We start from the raw sequence: 24,621 nt of genomic DNA, 5'->3' as shown, positions 1-24,621 counted from the left end.
CAAATGTACATTTAAATAAGCATCATGACCCAATGCCACACTGTCATGTGTCCTACCAAACATGCAGGTTCCTTAAATGTCCTGCCCTTTAGGCTTGCATGATGCAGATGCATTCATCATGATGAGTATTTTCCTCAGCACAAAAGCTATGTAGGCAAGTTCTTCATTACTTCATAATGGTCCATACTCCTTTTTTATTTATCTTGTTAAAAGATGAACTATACAAGTTGTTCAGTAACATAGCCAATTTAGAATAGTGGTTAATTTTGTCTTCCTTTTCATTTATTAACAGGCCTACTTTCTTGGTAGTAATTCTTTCTCCTTATTCCCTTAAGCTAGCAGTAACTCATACTTTTTTTTGCCCTTATCTTTTCCCTGCAAACCTTATAAAGAGATATATAGCAGAAATAAGAACTTTAATATCAGAAATGAATTAGCTAACAGGGTATTTACCTGAATAAGGTTTCTTGCAGTTTCACTCACGGGAAATCTTGAAAGCTAAAGTCGAGTTATTCTTGTGTTCAGGCCCAATATTTTAAGTGCTTTATTATGTTGTTGACTTTTGTAATAAAGGATAATACTGTTGCTTGGTGACTACAGCAGCCTTCCAAAGTTTGTGGATTATTTTGTCATAATAATAATATAGCTGCAGGCTTTTTAAACCAACTTGGGTGTACTGACAATTTATGCATGCCTACAAACTTGACCTCGCCATATGTAAGACCATGACATCTCATCTTTCTTCTTTCTGATAAATTATCTAGCTATATGAGGCCAAATACATTCTTGGTACAATTTCATTGAATTTGGCCCATGATGCATTCCAGAAAGATCAATGATATTGAGTGGAAAAGTATTTCAGCAATACCTTTATAACACCCCAGTTCTGAGAACAGCAGCTGGTTTTTCTTGTTGTTCATAAGTATTTGGTTGCTTGTATGCAATTATTCTGAACACAATCAGTGTCTTGTATTGACTGTGTCTGAGGTGCTAACATCATGTGAGCCTGGGGCTTTAAAATAATTCAAGCTGCTATAGTAACATGTTAAACACTTTTAAACTAGTTGTTGCAGGTGTTTTTTAATCAGTACGTTTTTAGCACAGTTGGCAGGATTATGAAAATATATGATATACATTCTGATTGTTTTTCTTTTAAAAAGAGAAACTTTATAAAGTCAGTTTCAATAAATGATTTGCCACAACAGTGAAAAATCACGGAAACTAGTTAAAGCCCATCACAGAAACACTCGCCCTAGAAGAAACATTCATACAAGAGCAGAATGGTACATAGAAGCTGATGCATAAATCTTATGATCATACATAGAAAGAGCCTACTTTTTTTTCCCAAGAGCTTGGACACCTAATGTATTGTGTTCATTCTCAATCACTGACAGACTTTAGTTTAATTGTCAGGCCTCCCAAAATCATGCCACTAGCTTAAAAATCATAAGATTAAAAAAAAAAAACTTTTTATTTGCCTTCTGGTTTGTGAGCCTTTAGCGTTCCTCTTTTCAAGCTTTTCTCTGCAACCATGATGGCTAAAAACTTTTTTTTTTTAAATAACACCTGAAATTCTCCTGGAGTTGCAGTTTTCAGACAAACATCAAATATTATGAGAGCTGGCAACAACAGCAGTGCCGCAATACAAATAATAATCATTGAAACATAATGAAATAACACACATTCACATCTCAGATGGGGGTGGCCAGCTCTGTGCATTGCATGAGTCATCCAAGTGGCACAGGTGCTTTCCTGGCTGGCAAGGGTGCCTGCTCTGAGTTAGGGTGACTGCCCACACCTTGCCCTACCCTCAGAGCATGGGTCCCAATGCCTGAGACATAAGGCATCGCCTTGAGGCCAGCTCCCCCTCTCCTGTGCCATGGCTCCAGCTCTATCTTACAGCACTCAGGTGAGCGACCCTGGGCGGCCTCACCCCAGGTTGAGTCAGAGCTGGCACCTGGGCACAGAACAACAGGTGGTCCAGCTCACACCTGGTGCAAGTGGGCAGGGCCGCCCAGAGGATTCAGGGGGCCTCGGGCAATTTTGCGGGCCCCTTCCAGAAAAAAAATTGCAATATTGCATACTACTATATTCTTGTTAGGCCCTAGGACAAATTGCCCCACTTAGAATTATAGACTATCAGGGTTTGAAGAGACCTCAGGTGCTCATCTAGTCCAACCCCCTGCTCAAAGCACAACCAATTCCCAGTTAAATCATCCCTGCCAGGGCTTTGTCAAGCCCGACCTTAAAAACCTCTAAGGAAGGCGATTCCACCACCTCCCTCGGTAACCCATTCCAGTGCTTCCCCACCCTCCTAGTGAAATAGTGCATCCTAACAGCCAACCTAAAAACTTGCCCCCTCCCACCCCCTCAGCCCTACAGGTGGGGGCCAGCCCCGCCCCAGCTCTGCCCTGTTGGCACAGGCCGCCTCCACTGAGTGCGCTGGGCTCGAGAGCCCTCACGCCAGCCCAACGCTCAGCAGCACGTTGGCTCTGCAGCCAGGGGAGGAGCGGGTAGGCGGGGGTAACAGCGGAGGGAGGGAGCCCGGAAAGGCGAGGGGGCGGGGCCATTCGCGTCAGACCTGGCTGCTCCTTCCCCTCCCTGGCGGTCGGGCGCGTCTTCCGGGTGGGATTGTGAAATTGTGGCCGCGTGATTAGTCACGAGCTCAGGCGCGCGCGTCCCGGAGGATGTATGAGTGTAGCCGGCGCGCGCGATGGAGCTCGGCGCGCGGCGGGCGTTCCGCTTCTTTCTGCTGGTGCTGCTGCTGCCTGTGCCCGGGGCCGCGGGTCCGGCTGCGCTGCCGCTAGTCGTCAACACCTGGGCGTTTAGGAAAGCAACGGAAACAGGTGTCGCTGGCTCCGGGCTTTGCCTCGTGCTGCTCTGGCTGGGCTGGCCGGCGCCTGCGGGCGGGGAGCTGGGCTTGTTGTTGGGGGCGGGGGCATTTCTGCTCACCTTTGCACCTGCACAGTGCACGGACCGGTGGAGCCCGCAGCACTCCCCGTATTGCTTGGAGGGCAGTGGGGTGGCGTGGCTGTGACTCAGGTCTTGCACTGCCGTCCTTGATTGCGTGGGGGAGTCTGGGCGGCAGGGGGAGATGCTGTTCTCGGGAGTATTGCTTAGTACAGGTATTCGGAAAACCCTTGGTCCTGGTCGTGCACACAGGTGTACTGATACTGCTAGAGATGGGATTTGTTTTTTACCCCCAGTGCTGGTTTACCTAAATGGCTACAATTGCTGTGGCTAGACTACCCCAAAGAAGTTCCTAAGCCAACTTCGCTACATTTGGGGAGTCAAACTAGTAATGCAAGTGTTCAAGCAATAGGAAGTGAAACTATAAATGCCTCAGTTAAACCCGGGGGGATGGGATGTTTCCCTATGGCATCTGGCCCAAAATTTAAATTTTATTAAAAGCTTTGCAAACCAAAGAGTAACAGGTGTGTTTCTATGTTGCTGTAACTATCATTTTAAAAAAAAAATCACCATTCCCCCAAATAGCACACCACTAGGAACCTACACATAAAAGTAATTTTGTTTCCTTTTTGCATTTTCTCAGGTTGGACCATAAATTGGCACAAACTTGAGTTTTTACATTACTTTCATTTCTAATAATCTGAATAGATATTAGTAACATAGATATTAAAAAGTGTGCTTAAAATATATATATTTTAAAATTCAGTGTGTCCAGAATCCATCCCACATAATTATTTAGACAGCAGCAATTCTGACCATTATCAAAATTTTTGTTACTCTGTTTTACCTCTTTTAGGAGCCGTATATGGCAACTTACAGATAAGATGTGTATTGTTAACTCCTAGTATCACCCATAAAAGGGCTTGGCTACACTGGCACTTTACAGTGCTGCAACTTTCGTGCTCAGGGGTGTGAAAAACACCCCCCGAGCGCTGCAAGATACAGCGCTGTAAAGCCTCAGGGCTTGTCTACATCAGAAAGTTGCAGCGCTGGTGAGGGAGTTACAGCGCTGCAACTTAGGAGGTGTACACATCTGCAGGGCACCACCAGCGCTGCAACTCCCTGTTTGCAGCGCTGGCCGTACTCCCGTTTTGTCTCGGGTGTAGAGGATCCAGCGCTGGTGATCCAGCGCTGGTAATCAAGTATAGACACTTACCAGTGCTTTTCTTGACCTCCGTGGAATAAGCAGGTATCCCAGCATACCTGAGGAAGCCTCTGGTAATCAAGCTGGTCTCCTTCCCCGGCTTGCTCTCGCGTTCCCCGAACCCCGAGCAAGCAGGTCTCCGTCCCTGCGGTTTGCAGGGTGGTTCCGGGAACGCGAGAGCAAACCGGGGAAGGAGACCAGCTTCGCCGCGGTTTGCTCTCGCGTTCCCCGAACAAGCAGGTCTCCTTCCCTGCGGTTTGCACGGTGGTTCGCGGAACGCGAGAGCAAACCGCGGCGAAGCTGGTCTCCTTTCCCGGTTTGCTCTCGCGTTCCCCGAACCCGAGCAAGCAGGTCTCCTTCCCTGCGGGTTGCAGGGTGGTTCGCGGAACGCGAGAGCAAACCGCGGCGAAGCTGGTCTCCTTTCCCGGTTTGCTCTCGCGTTCCCCGAACCCGAGCAAGCAGGTCTCCTTCCCTGCGGTTTGCAGGGTGGTTCGCGGAACGCGAGAGCAAACCGCGGCGAAGCTGGTCTCCTTTCCCGGTTTGCTCTCGCGTTCCCCGAACCCGAGCAAGCAGGTCTCCTTCCCTGCGGTTTGCAGGGTGGTTCGCGGAACGCGAGAGCAAACCGCGGCGAAGCTGGTCTCCTTCCCCGGTTTGCTCTCGCGTTCCCCGAAACCCCTTGAAGCCGCCCAACAGCGCTGCAGTGTGGCCACATCTAACACCACTTGCAGCGCTGGTTGCTGTAAGTGTGGCCACTCTGCAGCGCTGGCCCTATACAGCTGTACTAATACAGCTGTAACAACCAGCGCTGCAAAATTTTAGATGTAGACATGGCCTTAGTGTAATCAGTGTCGCAGCGCTGAGAGAGCTCTCTCCCAGCGCTGCAAGCTACACCTGTAAGGGATGTGGTTTACGTGCAGCGCTGGGAGAGCTCTCTCCCAGCGCTGGCGCTCCGACCACACTGCAGCGCTTTGAAATTTCAAGTGTAGCCATAGCAAAAGGTAGGAATAGGTTGTAGAGACCCATTTAGAAAATGCACCCAAGCTAGACTACCGTAGTTTTGATATGAGTTAAAACCTAATTTTATCAGCAATGAAAGATTTCACTTACAATATAAGGCTCTATGATACGCATTATAACAAGATAACAATACACAGCAGATTATAAATTTTTCAATGATATTTTGTACAAGAGTTATCACAATTTTTCAAAAGTAGTGGTGACCATATTAGTGTAGTCGATCACCTTCCCCATTATACAGCATCACATATGCATATAAATATTTGCAGGATCTGGGCCCATGTCCTAATCCTGGCAAATTTTTCCAGGGGGTGGATCTCTGCACCCATGTGGGAATCCATTAACTTCATTGTGGCTTCACATACACTCAGGGCTCTGACCCTATGAAGCAGTTTGCATGATCAAGGTCTGTGGGCCAAGTTCAGCAGAGCCATTTGTGTTGACTCACATAAAAGGGTTTTTCAAGCCACAAACTAGATCTCAAAGGATAGATGACAGAGAGGGAGAGGAAAAGAGATGGTTATTTTTAATGCTGCATAAATATTGTTTTTCGTTTGTTTATATACTTTAAACACTGTTAGGTTTAATTGTGTGCCTGGCTCATTTTAACTATGCTTCATTTCTTAAGAGCCATTTCAGAGAGAATTTTTTTTAATATAACATTTTCCTATTTGTATATTTTAAAAGTCTTTAAATGTGCCACGATCCTGCATAGCTACACAGACTTAATTTAGGCTCCATGTGAGCTTGGATATACCTGGGTGGAAGAGTTTGTATGTGTAGCCTTAGTACTATTCATGCCTTGGAGAGGAGTGCTTTAATTACACAACTGTAAATTATTGTTGGTTGTTTTTTTTTTACTTAGTATATGAAATACACTATAATTGTGGATACTATAGCAACAACTCCCCACTCACACAAATATCCCATCACTTCCCATTCAGAAACATTAGCCAATTATGCAAAAAAGTTGACTTTTTATATTCTGAATAACACTTTCTCTAAATTTCACCTAAGAATAACAACATATTATACAGTTTATTTTTAGCTGCCATAGCTGGTGTAGTTTCTTGTGTATTTGTTTTTATAATTTTAAATGAAATATTAGTAATTATTTTAACTTACCTGGTGTTTGTGTTGCTTACAGCATGGTACACCTTACAGTCAGGAGGCTCTGAGCTGGATGCAGTGGAGAGAGGCTGCGCTCAGTGTGAGATTGATCAGTGTGATGGAAGTGTGGGATTTGGAGGAAGTCCAGATGAACATGGAGAAACAACATTAGATGCCATGATTATGGATGGGTAAGAAAGTTACCTGGAGAAGAGAATAATCCTAAGGATTTTTAGTACAGTTCAAGTTGATGTAAGCATTGTTATATGTACCATACCATCATGTTGATGTGTTCAATAGACATAATACTGCACTCAAACTCTAATATTAATTGATGTGTTCGTGGGTACAGTAGAAGGAGAGAAATATCCAATCAAACAGGGAATAGATTGCCACGGCACCAGGATGTTTGGAAGCTAACTAAGCATTTTTGTTGCAATCCCTGACATTGATTTTCTGATAGCCTGATTGCCAGATATGGGAGCTAAAGTGGCATATGGAGTTCCTGGGTATTGCAGAGGAGAGATTCTCTCTGAAAATGAAGCATAATGTACAGCACCTATACGACTGTATGCCTGAAGAGGCAGAGAGAGGCTTACTTTTTCAGGATTAGGATATCTGAAGGTTTAAGTATAATCTTAATAGAGGACCATTTGCTCTTTAATTTCCATACAAATTTTACTTTCATGACAATTCTGTGTGATGTCTTTTAGACCTTATTCATTGTTTAGGTCTGACCTACACTTGGAAGTCTTACTAGAGTAATTTGTTTGCTTAGGGGTGCAGTTATTTACACTTGAAATACTTACACTAGTAAAACTCGAATATGGATGCGTTTATATCAGTACAAAGATGATTTCGACCAGTACAGTATAATGTACCTCTATGCTGATATGGCTGCTTTCAGGGATGTTGTACTACTTTAACTATACCAGTATAGATAAAATGGTACAACTTCTTAACGGTAGACAAGCACAAAGTATATATAGCAGAAGATATGTAATCATTTTATTATCCTCTGTTACTGTTTAATATATGCACACCTTAAATATTTCTCACTTCCATATTCTTCTTGTTTCAGCGACACCATGGAAGTTGGGGCAGTAGCAGATCTCAGACGTATAAAAAATGCTATTAGTGTAGCACGGAAAGTGATTCAGCATACTAAGCACACATTATTAGTGGGGGAATCAGGTAATTATGTACTTTATTCAGTTATTTCCAGTTCTTACCCTTGTCTTAATTATCACTATACAATAAGGAGACTTACAATAGATGAATCTTGATAGTAGAGGAATCCCCCACATATATATTCAAATGAATGCTGTTAAGTAATTGAAAAGCATTTATCCTTCTTTAAGTTTCTTAAATATCTACAAATTATCAGGGTCTTTTATTCTGCTATTTCTGCTTGAACTAAAACAAAGGGTTATGTATCCCTCTACAGACTCAGCTGCAACTATTAACTTTTAATGCCAGAGCTGTTTTAATATCACTGAAAATGCAGATACTAAGTGTAGATGTTTTGACATAAGATACTATATAAATGGAAGCTGGTATATGCCAATATTTTATTTAAAATACAAGGGAAGCTTTACTAAAAAAATAAATGGCAGAATTTCGTACCTAATTTTATTTCAAAGTTCATTTTCATATTTATTGAGCCCAGTTGTTGTATGTTTTTAAATTGCAAAGTACATGAAGACTTTCTGCCTCAGAGAGCTTTTAAATAAATCAGGTACTGTACAGTTTGGCACAACACACCACATGGTGATAAATTCTATAAACAGTGGAGGTTTTATCTTTTTCAGGTAACTTAATACTTTATTGGTGGATTAGTATCTTTAAACTTTATGGAAGAAATGTTTCTAGGAAGACTTTGAATAGGAAATGGAAGATTAGTTGGCTTAAGGGTTTTTTAAGTGTAGGGGGCTGCATGGAGGAAATCATGAAGGCAAAGATGAAATTTAAAAAGAGGTGATGTGGTCATTGATAGGAGAGGACGAGTTTGGCACTAGCATTTTGGATGGAATGAAGGAAATGAGACAAGACAGAGGAGACAGTTGCTGTAGCTGATGCAAAGACTGGGTCTGGAAAGGGAGGGCTGGAGTTTGAGGTAGTTTACAGTCCCTTTTGATTTGACCAGGAGGCGGTCACTAGTGGCTGTGGTAAGAGGAATATCAGTAGCATACAAGGGATCCAGGAGGGAATGAGTAGAGTGGGATGTAAAGAAAGTCACAGTAGACTTTGTGCTTCAAGGTGAAAGAGAGGTTTGGGACAGGGTAAACTAAAAGATGTTTGGGAATAGCAGAGTAACCTGGAATACCAGGAATGACTGAGAATAAGGGAGGTAGGTTTGAAGAGCAAGTCAGAGGGGGTGACAAGCTTCAGCACCATGTGTAAGAAGGGTAAAGAAGATGGAAGGGGGAAAAAGCAAATTCTTTCTGAAGGAAGTTGGAATGGTCATACAATTTTCTCTGGAAGAGCTCAGTGGGATGAGAGCAGGGATGTTAGAAGCAAATATGAGGAGTGACACTGGGAATTGGTAAAGCAAACATTGATGGGAGAGGATAGCAGACTCACTAGAGTGTGTAGTTAAACTTCAAAATCAGTGGAGGAGAGGAAGAAAAATTTCTGTTCTACACAAAGTATTAGAAACAATTTTTAAAAAATTGTCCTTAAAGTGTGATTAGATTGAATGACTTCTTGTAAGAGTCTTTCTGCAGGATTGTTTCTGCTTTTTATCAAGCTACATAGTCAGATAGTCGCATTCTACACACATCTCTACTGCGATATAACGCTGTCCTTGGGAGCCAAAAAATCTTACTTTGTTATAGGTGAAACGGTGTTATATCAACCTTGTTTTGATCTGCCGGAGCGTTTCTTTACTGCATTATGTCCGAATTTGTGTTATATTGGGTCACATTATATCGGAGTAGAGGTGTAGTTCTGCTCTTATTTGGGGAGTAAAAGATTTGAAACTAGGATAATCTCAATTTTTCTGTCCGCACACAGGTTTTTTTGAATTTTTAACAGAAAAAAGAACACAACCACGCCCTTAACTGTTAAGCATTGTATAACATTTACTGTAAATAATGGTATTTTAATGTGTGGAAAGTACACATTATTTTGTTTCTGGCTCTAAAATTTTAATGGGAATTTGTTACTTTTGGTTTTCATTATTGAAAATAATTGAATCTTATATTTCTGACTTCCTAAACAGTCTTCAGAGTCCTTTTCAGTTTAAGTGACTCCAAATTATATCAGTTAGGGAGTATAAAAGATGCTTTTTTTTTTTTTTTTACGAAACCATGCTACCTTTGTGCACGTTGCCCAACAGCTCCACTTTCTGGAATAAAAACAGGCTACAGAAGTCATAAAAGGAAGATCAATAAACATGAACAATCAGACTTTTCTGAGCTCACTTGCTCTCTTAGTAGGTTACTCCAGATACTGAAATGTTGGTAAACATTCAATAACTTAACTATTGCTCATGAAATTCCCATTATATGTGTAGTTTTAGAAAAGCAATAAAAAATTAACTAGTAAATAAATTGAAGGTTTTTTCTGTAATATTGGGATAAGTGGAAACTCCTAAGAATCTTGTAAAACTATGTATTATGTTCACATAAATATCTAAGGATTCAAGCATGGAAGGGATTGGTAACTTACAAATCTGTAAACAATTTTATCTGAATTTGATTTCTTCCAGATTGATAATGCCAAAGATTACTGTAACTGAAAGGTGAATGAATAGCATTATTTCTAATTTTTTTTCAGTTCATTTACTTTGCATTTGGCTGTGCTTTGTGGCAATTGCTTTCATTTCTTCTCCTGTATAGCCAGTTTCCCCTGTTGATTGTTTTTCACACAGTAACAATTGTAAAAAAATATTTAAGAAATAAATAATCAAATTTAACTCTTGGAAAGTGTGATGATAAAGCCACAGAAATTGTCAGAGGTACTCAGGGACAGGTATTGATATCTGAGTTTTTTTCTGCTTACCTCATATTTTGAAAAAGTATAGATATCAAGTTGATAGTGTCTCTTTGTAATTAATTTGCTACTTACAAATTTTTGCTTGCTTAAATTAAAATTTCCAGGTTACACATAGCACAATCTTGGATTTGGATGGTATTTATCCTGTTTGAAAAGTTTTGCTTCTTTTGTACAGCAACATGTCTGAAGAGAAAGCTTTCTCATCATAGTCATAGCGAACGTATTTAAATGAAGAGACAAAAAGACATAGTAGATAGTATCTCTCCTCCTAGAAGTGTAGGATATAGTGCCCTCAGTAAAGGAGGAATTGGATGCCGATGGTATATCGGAGATTACACTGATACACCGTTTGTCAGAGGAACTATATTCTATAGTTTCAGGGGGATGAGTTGTATATAAACTAATATGTCATCTTGATCATAACATATATTTTATGATAAATCTAATGTACTCATGCTACAATATTGTTGAATTTGTCTTTTGCCTGTTAAAGCCTCACTGTTTGCAGAAAGCATGGGATTTCCATGTGAAGATTTAACCACTCAAAATTCTCTTTCAATATATTTAAAGTGGCTTTATCAAAGCTGTCAGCCGAACTACTGGAAGGTACAGTATAATTGTTTTATTTTAAAAATTTGATCACACAACTTTACTTGTTACTCTTGACCTGTTAAAGAAAGAAATGCTTCATATTAAGGGAACAAAGAATGTTCCATTAAACATTTTTTTAAAAATCCTGGAATTCTCACTCACTTGATATACTTGAGGATTGGAAGCCTGTTTGCTGCCTGATTTGTAGAATTCTGTTAATGTTGATGTTAGTACAGTGATATTTCTTTTCTGAATTTCAGAGAAAATCCTAACCCTCAACAACAGAGGATGATTTCTCAGTGAGGCATGAGTGCAGAAACTTAAAACTGAGTCTCTAAATGAAATCTCTTACTGGGAATTAAGGCCTTGGTCTTGCAGGTACACCTCTACCCCGCTATAACTCTGTCCTCGGGAGCCAAAAAATCTGACGTGTTATAGGTGAAACCGCGTTATATTGAACTTGCATTGATCCACTGGAGTGCACAGCACCGCCCCATTGGCACGCTGCTTTATTGCATTATATTCGAATTCGTGTTATATCGGGTCATGTTATATCGGGGTCGAGGTGTATTTAGTCACATGAGTGACTTTTAAATGTGGAAGTAGTCCCATTAAAATCATAGGGACTATTCATAGCCTTAAGTCTTTCCAATATTAAAGCCTAAGTTGGTAGCTGTAGATGATGACAAACATAAGTTAGCATGTTTGTCTCTGTGCACAGACTGTTACATACTTGCAGAACCCACTCATCTGTAGATTGTGTTGTCTTTATGTATTTGAAATGTAGTGGAATTGAGACAGTTTAATTTGGTACATACTCTCTTACCTATTCATTTACTTGATAAAGTGTCCTGCCTAAAGTATTACTTTTCACCAACTTTAGTCATCCTAAGTACAGGATTTTACTTTATCTCTCAGTGTGGTATTAACATCAACTTTGTTTTTGTGGGTTCTTTATCGTGCTGAAGAATGCAAACTTATTTTGATCAAAGAATGAGTGTTGTGATTGTTCTGCTACTTTTCTCTGATAGGCACTATCAGATTAACAGACCCTGTATCACACATTATTGAAAGCCAATCAATGCATCTCTTAATAAGAATATCCATAGCTTTTGTAACTTCAGTACAACTATGCATTAGATATCTTAAAATATTGTAGAGCGGTAGTTATATAGTGGAATTTAGATTTTTGTTGCAGTAGTTTGTTTAAAATGCATCTTTACTGAAATATTAAAGACTCATATGAATAAAATATTGATTACAGAATGTAATACCAGATGCTTCAAAATCCTGCGGCCCATACAAACAGGCTAAACAATTAAATAGTGAAGAATGGATCAACTCACAGAAAAGAATAAATATTCATAACCATGATACAATTGGTAACTCTCTTTGGTTATTTTATGCTAAAAGATATATTCTTTTTTTTGCTTCATGATCAACTCAATCTTACTGAGTTCAAATAAAAAAATATTTAAAACTGGTAGTATACCAGATATACAGCACCATTGTCAAGTGTGTACTACTTACACACATGTTATGAAGGAGTTTGTTGCAATTCCTTAGTCAATTTAGGGTTTGTAAGTCTAGAATCTATTTTAATCTTTCCTATACTTTTTAACTTCTGATTTGAGCAACAGCATTGTTTGCAAATTGGTATGCTTAAAATATGTTCGGAGTAATATTCTTGTAAAGACTTTGATACTTTACTGGTAAAGCTTTTTTTGTTGTTTTATAAAATTATTTCTTGTGTTTCATGATTAATTTTTCACATGTTGTCAGCATAGCAGACATTCCAGAACTGCAGACTTCAGAGACACATTTCCAAACACCTCAATACAGATTATTTATTTATATTTTGTCAGTTAAAATTTATCTTCTGCGTTTTGGACTGGATCTTTGCCAACTTGTTGATTGATTGTCATGCAAAAAATCTTCAAAATTTTCATTACCAAAGAATTACCACTTAAGGGCTGAGACACACACAAATTCATCAAAGTACTTAAGAACATGCCAAATTGACTTTAGTGGAACTACTTACTGCTTTAAGAATCATTCTGAATTGAGGCCTGAATTACATAACTGCTAGAAGTAAGGGGATGCCAAGGTTGGTGGGTCATATGTTGAATGGTATGTCACCTCTTCATTTGTACTTGGTTAAGGTAGTTAAACTTCATTAATGTATTTTAGAATGTTTGTACTAGAGGCTTCTTGAACTATTTGAAATCTGGATAAAATAAACACTCACTAGAGAATTTAAATTATACTTATAATTTTTTTACCAACAATGATTATATATGGCCCAATTTTCAAATGTTTTAAAATACACATATTTAGATCTTTCTGAAAATGACAATTCAAGTGTAAAACTTCATTTTAAAAATAGGGCCCTTACAAGGGCTAATAAAAATATGATCAGTTTTCATGCTGCTGAATTGTAACACTGATGTTTTAACAAATATATAAGAAATTATTCTTTTAAGCTTCACCATTCTTTAAATCTATAGGCATGATTGTAATTGGTGGTTCCGGACATGTTGCAGTGGGGACATCTACAAATGGTGCAGTCCACAAAATCCAGGGGTTAGTATTTGTAGTTTGAGAAAAAGATATATGGTATTTGTAATCCTTTATTTCATGTAAGTATCTGTGTAGGTGAGGTGATATTTTGCTTATCTGAATGATCACGTTTATACAGGTACTAGCACAATAGGGCCCCATTTTCTGGTGGGTCTTTAAGGCGCTGCTGCAATTACAATTTTTAGTGGGCTTGTTTTTTCAACTTTGTGTATAAATATAGTAGAAGTTACTTTAGGCCTGCTTTTTTTTTCATTTTTAAATGGGAGCAAGAATAGGTTATTTATGAGCATTGTCTAAAGAATGTGTGGATCTGTGGGTGAATTGAGTTTGTTGCTTTATGCTTGTAATAGCCTTTAAAAGCTTTTTATTAAAAAAAAATATGATAAATGACACATGTTTTCACTCTTTAAAGAACTCATGTCAGTGATAAGTTTGATTTGGGCTGACCCAATAAATATTTCCAGAACTTTAAGAGTCACCACAGGATCAAGGAATGAGGGCTTGTTTAAACGTGGACCTATTCAGGACTATTCTTGAATAACTCTGTATGAACTCTTATTTAAGAATGAGTGCCTTTTTCCAATTTTGCCTAATCTACCGTGAAGTGGACTAAGCTGAACCAGAAACCTTCTGTATCTTGAAGGAAGAATACTCTGGAAGGCTGAAACTGTGGAACAGTCACTATTTCACCAGGCGGTTTTGCTTTGTGCTTGGCAGTGTGTTGGAGTGTCCAAGTGTCAGTCCTTGTTACTGAGAGTAGATGCTCTCGTTACCATGATGTAAGATTAGGAGTTCCTGGAGTATGAAACTGTAAAATCATGGTGTGTTCTCATTGCTGCTATATATTTATTTATTTTATATTTCGAAACAAGTACCCTAAGAATTTGCCTGTAAATATTGGGTTTAGCTCTGCTCTGGTACACTGAGGCAACCCCACTGGTTTCAGCCAGGTTGCACAGTAGTGTAACTGGGACCAGAATTTGGCCCATTGTAACTAACTGTCTTCATTTTAACTTGATGGCTTTCTTTTCCTTCTTCTGTATAGTCGTGTAGGGGACTCGCCAATAGCTGGAGCTGGAGCCTATGCTGATAGTACAAGTGGAGGAGCGGCAGCCACTGGAGATGGTGATATCATGATGCGCTTTTTGCCCAGGTTTGTCCCTTTGGGGAAGATTGCTTACATTTTTGCCAGATAATTCCTGTGAAACAAATCAACAAATAAAGTGATGAATTAATAAAATTATCGGTTTTATTGGCTGTTTAACATAGTTGGCCATTGCTTGCTTTTTTATTCATGCCAATCAACATGGCCATAAAAACCAGACTAGCCCCACCTACTCTGTTACAGACAACAAATCACTTACCAATTCTTTAACATGTTTTCTGCTACCTTATTGCAAATCCTGTGAATGTTGCCAAACCTGGACTTTGACGGAAGGAATGAGTGGATTCCAGATGTAAATGCGCTCCACCAAAAATGCTTTGTGTCCTACACTCAAGTTTCAGTTGTGGGAACAAAACATTTCTTAAGTGTTAGGAAGAAGAGAAAGTGGTCTCAGAAGTGGCTATTTTCTTCACCATATGGTTGCACATGGGGAATTATTAGCTAAATTGGAAAAGATGGGGATCAATATGAAAAATGAAAGATGGATAAGGAACTGATTAAAGGGGAAACTACAACGGGTCATACTGAAAGGTGAATTGTCAGGCTGGAGGGAGGTTACTAGTGGAGTTCCTTAGGGATTGGTTTTGGGACCAATCTTTTTTAATCTTTTTATTACTGACCTTGGCACAAAAAGTTTGAATGTGCTAATAAAGTTTGCAGATAACACAAAGCTGGGAAGTATTGCCAATACAGAGAAGGACTGGGATATCATACAGGAAGGTCTGGATGACCTTGTAAACTGGAGTAATAGTAATAGAATGAAATTTAATAGTGAAAAGTGCAAGGTCATGCATTTAGGGATTAATAACAAGAACTATTGTTATAAGCTGGGGAGGCATCAGTTGGAAGTAACAGAGGAGGAGAAGGACCTCAGAGTATTGGTTGATCACAGGATGACTATGAGCCGCCAAAGTGATATAGCTGTGAAAAAAGCTAATGCGGTCTTGGGATGCATCAGGCGAGGTATTTCCAGTAGAGATAAGGAGGTATTAGTATCGTTATACAAGGCACTGGTGAGACCGCATCTGGAATACTGTGTGCAGTTTGGTCTCCCATGTTTGAGGAAGGATGAATTCAAACTGGAACAAGTTCAGAGAAGGGACTACTAGGATGATTCAAGGAATGGAAAACCTGCCATATGAAAGGAAACTAAAAGAGCTTGGCTTGTTTAGCCTAACCAAAAGAAGCTGAGGGGAGATATGATTGCTCTCTATAAAATATATCAGAGGAATAAATAACAGGGAGAGAGAGGAATTATTTAACTTCGGTACCAATGTTTACACAAGAACAAATGGATATAAACTGGCTATCAGGAAGTTTAGACTTGAAATTAGACGAAGGTTTCTAACCATCAGAGGAGTGAAGTTCTGGAACAGCCTTCCAAGGGGAGTAGTGGGGGCAAAAGACATATCTGGCTTCAAGTCTAAGATTGATAAGTTTATGGAGGGGATGGTATAATGGGATAGCCTAATTTTTGCAATTAATTCGTCTTTGACTACTAGTGGTAAATATGCCCAATGGCTTGTGATGAGATATTAGATGGGGTGGGATCAGAGTTACTACAGAGAATTCTTTCCTGGCTGTCTGGCTGGTGAGTCTTGCCCGCATGCTCAGGGTTTAGCTGATTGCCATATTTGGGGTTGGGAAGGAATTTTCCTCCAACGCAGACTGGCAGAAGCCCTGGAGGGTTTTCGCCTTCCTCTGCAGCGTAGGGCACCGGTCACTTGCTGGAAAGTTCTCTGCACCTTGAAGTCTTTAAACCATGATTTGAGGACTTCAATGGCTCAGACACAGGTTTGATACAGGAGTGGGTGGGTGAGATTCTGTGGCCTGCATTGTGCAGTAGGTCAGATTAGATGATCATAATGGTCCCTTCTGATCTTAAAATCTATGATTCGTTGGAATCGTATATTGTCAGCATCTTAATATGTGCCTGCGCCTTTTCATTTTCAAAAAAGGTGTAGTCTATTTAAAATCTGGGTGTCTGAATTTTGCAAATGATCTTCATGGATCACCTCAAATTGAATACATTACAGTACTCTATTCTGAAAATTACAAAGACATTGATATTTACGATAGAATTCACAGCCAGTGATCCAAACTATTCAGGCAACTGAACTGTCCACTCTAAAACTCTGGCAACACAAATCAGTGCCTGCCAGCTCGTATTCACTTGTAAGTGGTGTAGACCTCAGTGGATCTTGAGCTACTCCAAATCAGTCTTGAAATAAGAGTGGACATTGGCATAGTTCATTGAGTTATTTTGAATTTTGAGAAGCTAGCTATAGCACTACATTGATTTCAGCTCACAAGCTAATAGTTAAGATGCTAAGTCATCTCTTAGGCAGCCTGAAGAACTGGTTGCAAAAGCTTGAAAAAGCAGTGCTTACACCTACCAGTTTTGATAAATGACTGGACTAGAAGACTCTGTCTGTGTCCTTTCTGTTTATGTCTGTATGCTGCTTCTTGTGCAGATTGACAACGATATATAGTCTGTGGTGGAATAGCTTTGAATTGTCAAAAGTCCAGAAAACAGTAATTATTTTACCCCTTGTTTTTTCACCCCTGAAATATTGATGTATGGTATAAGTTAATGTCTCAAAAAAATTGACTTATGAGGAAACAAACTATGGAATATAGCTCTACGTTCAAATTTTTATCCAGCTCATGTGAATAGATAGGGTTTTTTGGTAACTTATATCTCTGTGACAGAAGATATGGAGTCCAGGGATAAGGAACTTCCCAAAATGTGATAGTAGTCCTCCTCCAAAATGCCAGATTTGAAGCTCATTCCCTCCTTAGTTGAGTTTTTCTTATTTTAGCAAGACATAGTGGCTTGATATGTTCATGTTTCCTGAAAACAAAAGAAATACTCTTTTAGGCCCATGTTGTACCATTACTCAAAATTGTTGACTCTGAGATTTTGCATTGTGGAAATGTATAACTGGTCAGCAGTATCATTAGTCTAATGATATTATTATGTATTGTTACTATTTATATTAAAGTATTAAAGTTTGGTTTTGCATTTAAAATAAAACACCTTTAAAAAAAGAAAACGCCTTTGATGGCTCCCCGGTAAATCTGAGACAACTTAAAAAAAAACAAAACGTAATTAATGAGGAAAAACAGCAATTCAACAGTTCTTGCAAACTTCAAGGAGGAAGGAGTTGATCAGCAGCTTAGTCTCCAGTTTTGTATTTGTGTTCCAAAGTAAATTATTTTGCTGTGTTCATATTAAGTAGACATGCAATTTATTGAGTTCTGATCTATCATATTTTAGAATGTCTGTTCTGATTATATTCAGTCACAGTGAGTAACAGTTCTGATTTGTTTCTTAAATCAGCTATCAAGCAGTGGAATATATGAGGACAGGAACAGATCCAACTACAGCTTGCCAAAAAGTTATTTCCAGGATCCAGAAGTATGTTCCATACTTCTTTGGTGCTGTTATCTGTGCCAACACAACTGGAAGTTATGGTATATCTTACTGTTATACTTTGTTCAACACAAAGAACTTTGACACAAACGAGTGAAACATAGAGGTGGATTTTAAAGGAGCAGGTTGCAACTTTTTTTAACTTTAACCATTGTTCGGGGCTGGAGGGAGCAAGGGGACAGTCCGCTCTCTCACTATCAAATACCAGGCATGAGAGTACATGATTAAATGGTATCCTGCCAAACACCCAGTGAATCAGGTTGGCCCTCTTCAACCTAATATCTAAGATTTGCACAGAACTTTTCTGGAGGAGTTAGTAAATACTCAACCATTTACAACCTCAATTTCTCATATTTTTATAGGTATGATTAATTTGAAGGTTGTTTTTAAAAAAAAAAAAAAAGCCCACACTTCTTTGGAACATGGCATAAGGTAGTTGGAATATGTACACAGCTTCAAAGCAATCCAAGTCAGTCATTATGCTGGGCATCTCATTAGTGAACCCTTAGATCAGTAGAAAGTAAAATTTGCAGATCAATATGGCTTATTGGGTAGACTGCTTGTTGTATATCTTTGATCTTACTTCCCACAGTTCTGTGTTTGAGAGATTAGAGTTGTAGAAACACATTACACTCATCAGTATTAAGATATATTTTTTTCTAATTTACATTACTAAGTTTATTAAGTGCACTACACTCGTAATGAGGACACTGAAAAGTAAAATGCTTTTGAGAAATCTCAATGTTGGGTTAAACAGATTATAAAAGGAAGCTACACCATTGTAGCAGAATTAATAATTGAATCTTTAGAAGATGAAATATGACAGACATACTAATCCTATAGGTAATAGGCAAGTCACTTTTTGTTTCTTTTTTTCTTTCCCAGGTGCTGCCTGCAATAAAGTTCCAGGATTCACTCAGTTTCACTTCATGGTTTATAGTCCTTTGCTAAATCAGCCATCTGAGCAAGTAGTAGACTGCATTTAATTTTTTCTGTACCAACTGCATTTACAATTAAACACGAAAGAGGAAAAAAGAAGGTTGAAAAGGCTCACTGGCTGCCATTTTACAAAGTGTTTGCAGTTTCCTTTTTGCACAGATATTTGAGGAAGAGTAATGTATGTGGAGATAGCACATATGTCTCTCCTTTTTTTAATGTATTTTGTTTTATTACCATGTCACCAATATGTCATAAACTTGATCTGTAGTTTCTCAATGTAGCAAACTAATTTATTAATCTGGCAGGTTATTTCTAAATTCTGGTGGGCAAGTTGGCTTCATCTACAGGATGAACAAATTTGATTTTTATTTTTTTTTTTTAGATTCCAGGATACTGTGTAGAGATCCAAAATATCTACTAATGATAAAGTGGGATTTCAAAATACTCTGCTGGTGTATGTTGATGACTATAGTTTAAATTGGGAAATGACTTTTGGAACCAGTCTCAAAAAAGATGAAAATTTGCATGACTGTTGTACCAAGAAGAACTGGAGAACAATTTCATGACTCAATGGAGAGCAATGAAGAAAGCTTCTGCTTTTGTGGTGATGTTTCATCGTTCCATGATGTTCAGTCACAGTGATGCAGTATTACATTGCAAATGTTATCCTGCAGTGTCAGGAAGATACTGTATTTTGTGGCTTTTTGTGACTCAGGTACATTATATGTTCACTCCCTCCTTTCCTTTATTTCTGGGAACAAATGGAGATGTTTCTTACTCCCCTTCCAATCCCAAATTGTTGGGTAGGATCCCAGTAACTGACTTGTTTTCAGAAGATGGTTTCCATACTATACTTCCCTTTTCACTTCCCATGTTGTGTTCTATCAGTGTGGGCAGTGCTTCTGTGATCAGCATTCCATTGCTGCCTACACTCAGGTAAAGCACCCATCAAATGTACAGATTCCGAGCCCACAGGACAGTTCTAGAAGAACTGCGGGTGGAATAAGACTGATTTTTCTGTATTAAATGTTTCACTGGTCATAATTCATTTTTGTAAATCTCTTCATTTTAACTGACCTTTTTGGCAACTGAACCACAGATTAATAAATTAGAGGTGATAAGTAACAGCATGGATTTGTCAAGAATAAATCGTGTCAAACCAACCTGATAGCTTTCTTTGACAGAGTAACAAGCCTTGTGGATGGGGGGAAGTGGTAGATGTGCTATATCTTGACTTTAGTAAGGCTTTTGATACTGTCTTGCATGACCTTCTCATAAACAAACTAGGAAAATACAACCTAGATGGAGCTACTATGAGGTGGGTGCACAACTGGTTGGAAAATCGTTCCCAGAGAGTAATCATCAGTGGTTCACAGTCATGCTGGAAGGGCATAACGAGTGGGGTCCCGCAGTGATCAGTTCTGGGTCCGGTTCTGTTCAATATCTTCATCAGTTATTTAGATAATGGCATAGAGAGTACACTTAAAGTTTGTGGATGATATGAAGCTGGGAGGGTTGCAGGTGCTTTGGAGGATAGGATTAAAATTCAAAATGATCTGGACAAACTGGAGAAATGGTCTGAAGTAAATAGGATGAAATTGAATAAGGACAAATGCAAAGTACTCCACTTAGGAAGGAAATATCAGTTGCACGCATACAAAATGGGAAATGATTGCCTAGGAAGGAGTACTGTGAACAGTCATCTGGGGGTCATAGTGGATCACAAGCTAAATGAGTCAACAGTGTAACGCTGTTGCAGAAAAACCAAATATCATTCTGGGATATATTAACAAGAATATTGTAAGCAAGACAAGAGAAGTAATTCTTCTGCTCAATTTCCCGCTGATTAGGCCTCAACTGGAGAATTCTGGGCACCACATTTCAGGAAAGATGCGGACAAATTGGAGAAGGTCCAGAGAAGAGCAACAAAATTGATTAAAGGTCTAGAAAACATGATCTATGAGGGAAGATTGAAAACATTGGGTTTGTTTAGTCCTGGAGAAGAGAAGACTGAGAGAGGATAGGATAAGTTTTCAAGTACATAAAAGGTTGTTACAAGGAGGAGGGAAAAAAATTGTTGTTCTTAACCTCTGAGGATAGAACAAGAAGCAATGGGCTTAAATTGCAGCAAGGGAGGTTTAGGTTGGACATTAGGAAAAACTTCCTGTCAGGGTAGTTAAGCACTGGACTAAATTGCCTAGGGAGGTTGTAGAATCTCCATCATTGAAGATTTTTAAGAGGAGGTTGAACAAACACCTGTCAAGGACAGTCTGGATAATACCTAGTCCTGCCTTTTATTGAAAATTGAATTATGAAGTGCAGGATGCTTAGTAAAGAGAAATGCTTCCTTTGTCCCTGTTGTACTCTGTGCAAGCCCTACTGCCCACCCCCCTCCACACACACACCCTTTGTATGTTACACCTCTAAAGGAGCAATTGCATGTATACAATGGAATTTATCTTTAGGGAACAAAATTATTTGAGTGCCTAGCGCCCTGAGAAAGTGCTGTTTCTCATTTCTTTTCCTACTACATCTCATTTGCAGATACCAAGTCTTATTTATAATGTACTGCTACATACTGTGGTTCTTTCCGTAGATTTTTGAAGATCGGTTTTAAAGGATCTTTGATCTTCCTTCTAACTTGCCAGGCTTGCTGATCAATTTATTAAATCAAGAGCTTGAGATTGATAAGGAAATTTAAAAGTGAAAAAAGTTAAAACGACCGTATCGTACCATAAATATTTTTATCAGCTCTGTCTGCTTGAATAAAACCACTGGGTAATGCAAGTTTACTTTAATGTATCTTAATAATTAGTTTTTTGGTGTCCTTGTATACTCTGCATTAAAATGGTCGTTGCCTTATGTTTTGAGTTTGTGTTTTTAAAAGCTGGAAAGCTTCCAGACAAGAATGGCTGTTGTTTTTAATGACATGCTATTAACTGTTCTGTTGATGAAGTTCAATTTGGAGGATTCATTTCCTTCACTAGCTGTTGAATGTGGATGAAAAGATGCTTTAAGAACACTTGTGGAAGGTTTTCATGGATTTGAATTAACTCTACTCAGAATGCTTTTCCTCTGTAAAAGTGTCAGTTCTCTGTATGTTAATTTTTATGCAAACAAGTAGTCAAAGGGCTAGATAAACAATAGGACATAAGCAGGTAAGGCCAACATTTAAACACAACTTAGATCTGGAAAAGCTCTGCTCAGCTGCTGCTTAGCTCTCTCTGTAAGTACCTAAATTCCCTAAGTGCCTAAGTTGCCACCATTGTGCATGCACAAAACCCTCAGTTCTGATGACACCGAGCTGCGTGGAGTTCTAACTCCAGCCTAAGTCTCAGTGTTCTCCCGTCTGTTTTGTGTGATCCAGTGGGCATGCTCAGAGCTTTCCTAACTGCACAAAAGGCAGCTAGATTTGAGTGGAGAATGTCCAGAATATGTGACAGCTCAGCTGGTTTGTGAGAGACTTGTCTTCAGATCCCCACTCTGGCTGATTTGGAACAGGGACTTGAACTTAGGTCTCCTATATCCCATGTGAATGACCTACTCGCTGGACTTTGGGGTATTCTCCTGTTAGAACTGCTCCACTTTCTATAAATTAAATATTCCTTGGGCTGCGAAGAGGAGGGTGACTGTACAGCCCCCAGGAGCAGGACTGAGCCATTGGGGTTTGAGTTCAGCATAGTAGAGAACAAAGGAACTGATATAAAATTGGGTTGGGGGAAAGGGGAGCATGCAATGGGAACTCATCCAAGTTCTTCCTATTTGGAATGTTATGAGGAGGCTTGAATATGCCAGGGAGCATATTCTGCTGAGCACCTTGTGTTTGGCTCTCCCTTGGCAGAATTTAGCTGCCTCTCAGTGAGACATGGATACCAGTTATGTGGGATTATTTGTGCTTTGGCATGGCTGTATTGTTCCTTGGGGCCTGAATAATATTGCTTCCATTTAAATTAAACCTGTAACCTAAACATAATCAAATTTATACCATTTAGGAACAAGTTATTGTGAGTATAAAAGAACTTAGTCCCTCGAGGGTGGGGGGGTATTAAATTTGTAATGTTATCTGTGGAGTTCCTAATAATGCCTCCATAACAAGAATTAGCCATTTCTGAAACTTTGTCATGAGAGAGTGAGGGTATGACATTTGGTGATGAACTATCTGTTGGAAAAATAAGTCCTGAGATGATTATTATTCAATCATATTTTGATTATTAAAAGGAGAACATATGTTCATAAAAACATTTCCCAAATGAACGGGGATCACTTCTCCATATGGAATTGAGGGTCATCAGATCAAGAACTCTTATAGTTAGCTATTAATTTGTTTTCCTGGGAGGAATGTGTAAAAATATTAAAACAAAAGATAATAATAGAGGCAAAAGACCAGGACTGAATTTATTTTATTGCTGCTTCAAGACTAATATTTAGAAAAGTTTACTTGTCCCAAAAGCTTTTGTACTGGTTTGCCACAATGTTGCCAACCTTGGCAGTTCACCAGCTAGTGAACCTTAAAATGACATTCTGACTTTCTGTTTATCACTGTGGCTACAGTAGGGATTTTGCATCCACTATTTGGAGATTTTGCTAGACAGCTTCATTCCACTCAAAGCTGGGACTCTTCATATGGGTCATAGAAACTATTTGTTTCATTGCTATTCCAGTTCTTAAAATAACTGCTAAAAATTACAGAGAAATTTAAATAGGAGTGAAGAGGGAAAGCGAGATGGTAATTGGCATGATGTGATGTCATAGTTCAATAACTTGTTGCTCATCAGTTCTAAATAAATATGTCCTATTACAGTGAGATTGAAAATGTGTGCTATATGTACATGTATGCATCATGGAACTAAAAAGATGTGTCTCATAACCTTGATCACTGCTTAAAAATTGTATCAGTATTGCAATTAATACTTTAATTCACTTATTAAGCGTGCTGAAGGGTTTATGATCTAGAAAGACAACTTAAAAGAATAGTATGCACAAAACAGGTAAATGTACTTTCAACACTGGGATCCCTCAGGTGTAGTAAGTGTATTGGGTCCCATTTGTGTTCTGCTTGCTGAATCGTGTGTGTGTGTGTGTGTGTGTGTGTGTGTGTGTGTGTTTTCTGCAATAAAAGACCTGCTCTGGCCTGGGTTACCTCAAGGTGCAGAGCTATAAAATTTCAGTGTAGCTGTTCCAAGCCTGGACTCTGGGACCCTCCCCCTTTGCAGGGTCTCAGAGCCTGGGCTCCAGCCCAAACCTGAATCTTTACACTGCAGTTTTATAGCTCCTGAGTTCCAGCCCCAGGAGCCCAAATCAGCTGTGCCACAAGTCTTTTATCACCCTCTAGATATATCCTTTGAGTCCTACTTTGTAAATTAGCTTTTGAATTTAGAACTCTATTTTTTCATCTTGGTTCCCTAGTATTCCTTACTGAATTAGTGATTTGCCAGATTTATACAGACACAAATTGCATACTTCAGCTATCTGGGTCTAACTGATGGGAAAACATGGTGCAGCTTGTTTTTACATGGCATTGAACTGCTGTTTAGTTAGATCCCTGTTAGTCCTTGGAAATATTTAACGGTGCTTCATTGTGGCTGCCTATATATCTTTAATATATTTTCATCCATCAGCTGTAGTCTTCTTTTGTATGGCTGGTGTAAAGCAACAACTACAATTTCACCT

General features: G+C 39.1%; 1 protein-coding gene across 3 annotated transcripts; it reads left to right on the top strand.

The window, feature by feature from the left end:
* Positions 1-2,673: 2,673 nt before the first annotated feature.
* On the top strand, positions 2,674-21,813 carry AGA (aspartylglucosaminidase). 3 transcript variants are annotated; one of them, XM_050945392.1, is made up of 10 exons: positions 2,674-2,846; positions 6,279-6,432; positions 7,323-7,435; positions 10,734-10,846; positions 12,096-12,213; positions 13,339-13,414; positions 14,457-14,564; positions 17,920-18,053; positions 18,898-18,976; positions 19,334-21,813. In XM_050945392.1, exons 1-10 carry the CDS (start codon positions 2,714-2,716, stop codon positions 19,350-19,352), a joined length of 1,047 nt encoding a protein of 348 aa, XP_050801349.1. In that variant the 5' UTR covers positions 2,674-2,713; the 3' UTR covers positions 19,353-21,813. The 3 variants fall into 3 exon arrangements, with proteins under 3 accessions (XP_050801349.1, XP_050801348.1, XP_050801350.1); XM_050945391.1 differs by having other exon boundaries at positions 2,676-2,846; positions 18,898-21,813; XM_050945393.1 differs by lacking the exon at positions 2,674-2,846 and adding an exon at positions 2,914-3,125 and having other exon boundaries at positions 18,898-21,813.
* The last annotated feature ends 2,808 nt before the right edge of the window (positions 21,814-24,621 follow it).

The sequence above is a fragment of the Gopherus flavomarginatus genome, chromosome 3 (assembly GCF_025201925.1).
Source record: "Gopherus flavomarginatus isolate rGopFla2 chromosome 3, rGopFla2.mat.asm, whole genome shotgun sequence".
Lineage (NCBI taxonomy): Eukaryota > Metazoa > Chordata > Testudines > Testudinidae > Gopherus > Gopherus flavomarginatus.
The sequence above is the reverse complement of the archived record's forward strand: the minus strand, read 5'-3'. Positions and strand labels throughout refer to the sequence as shown.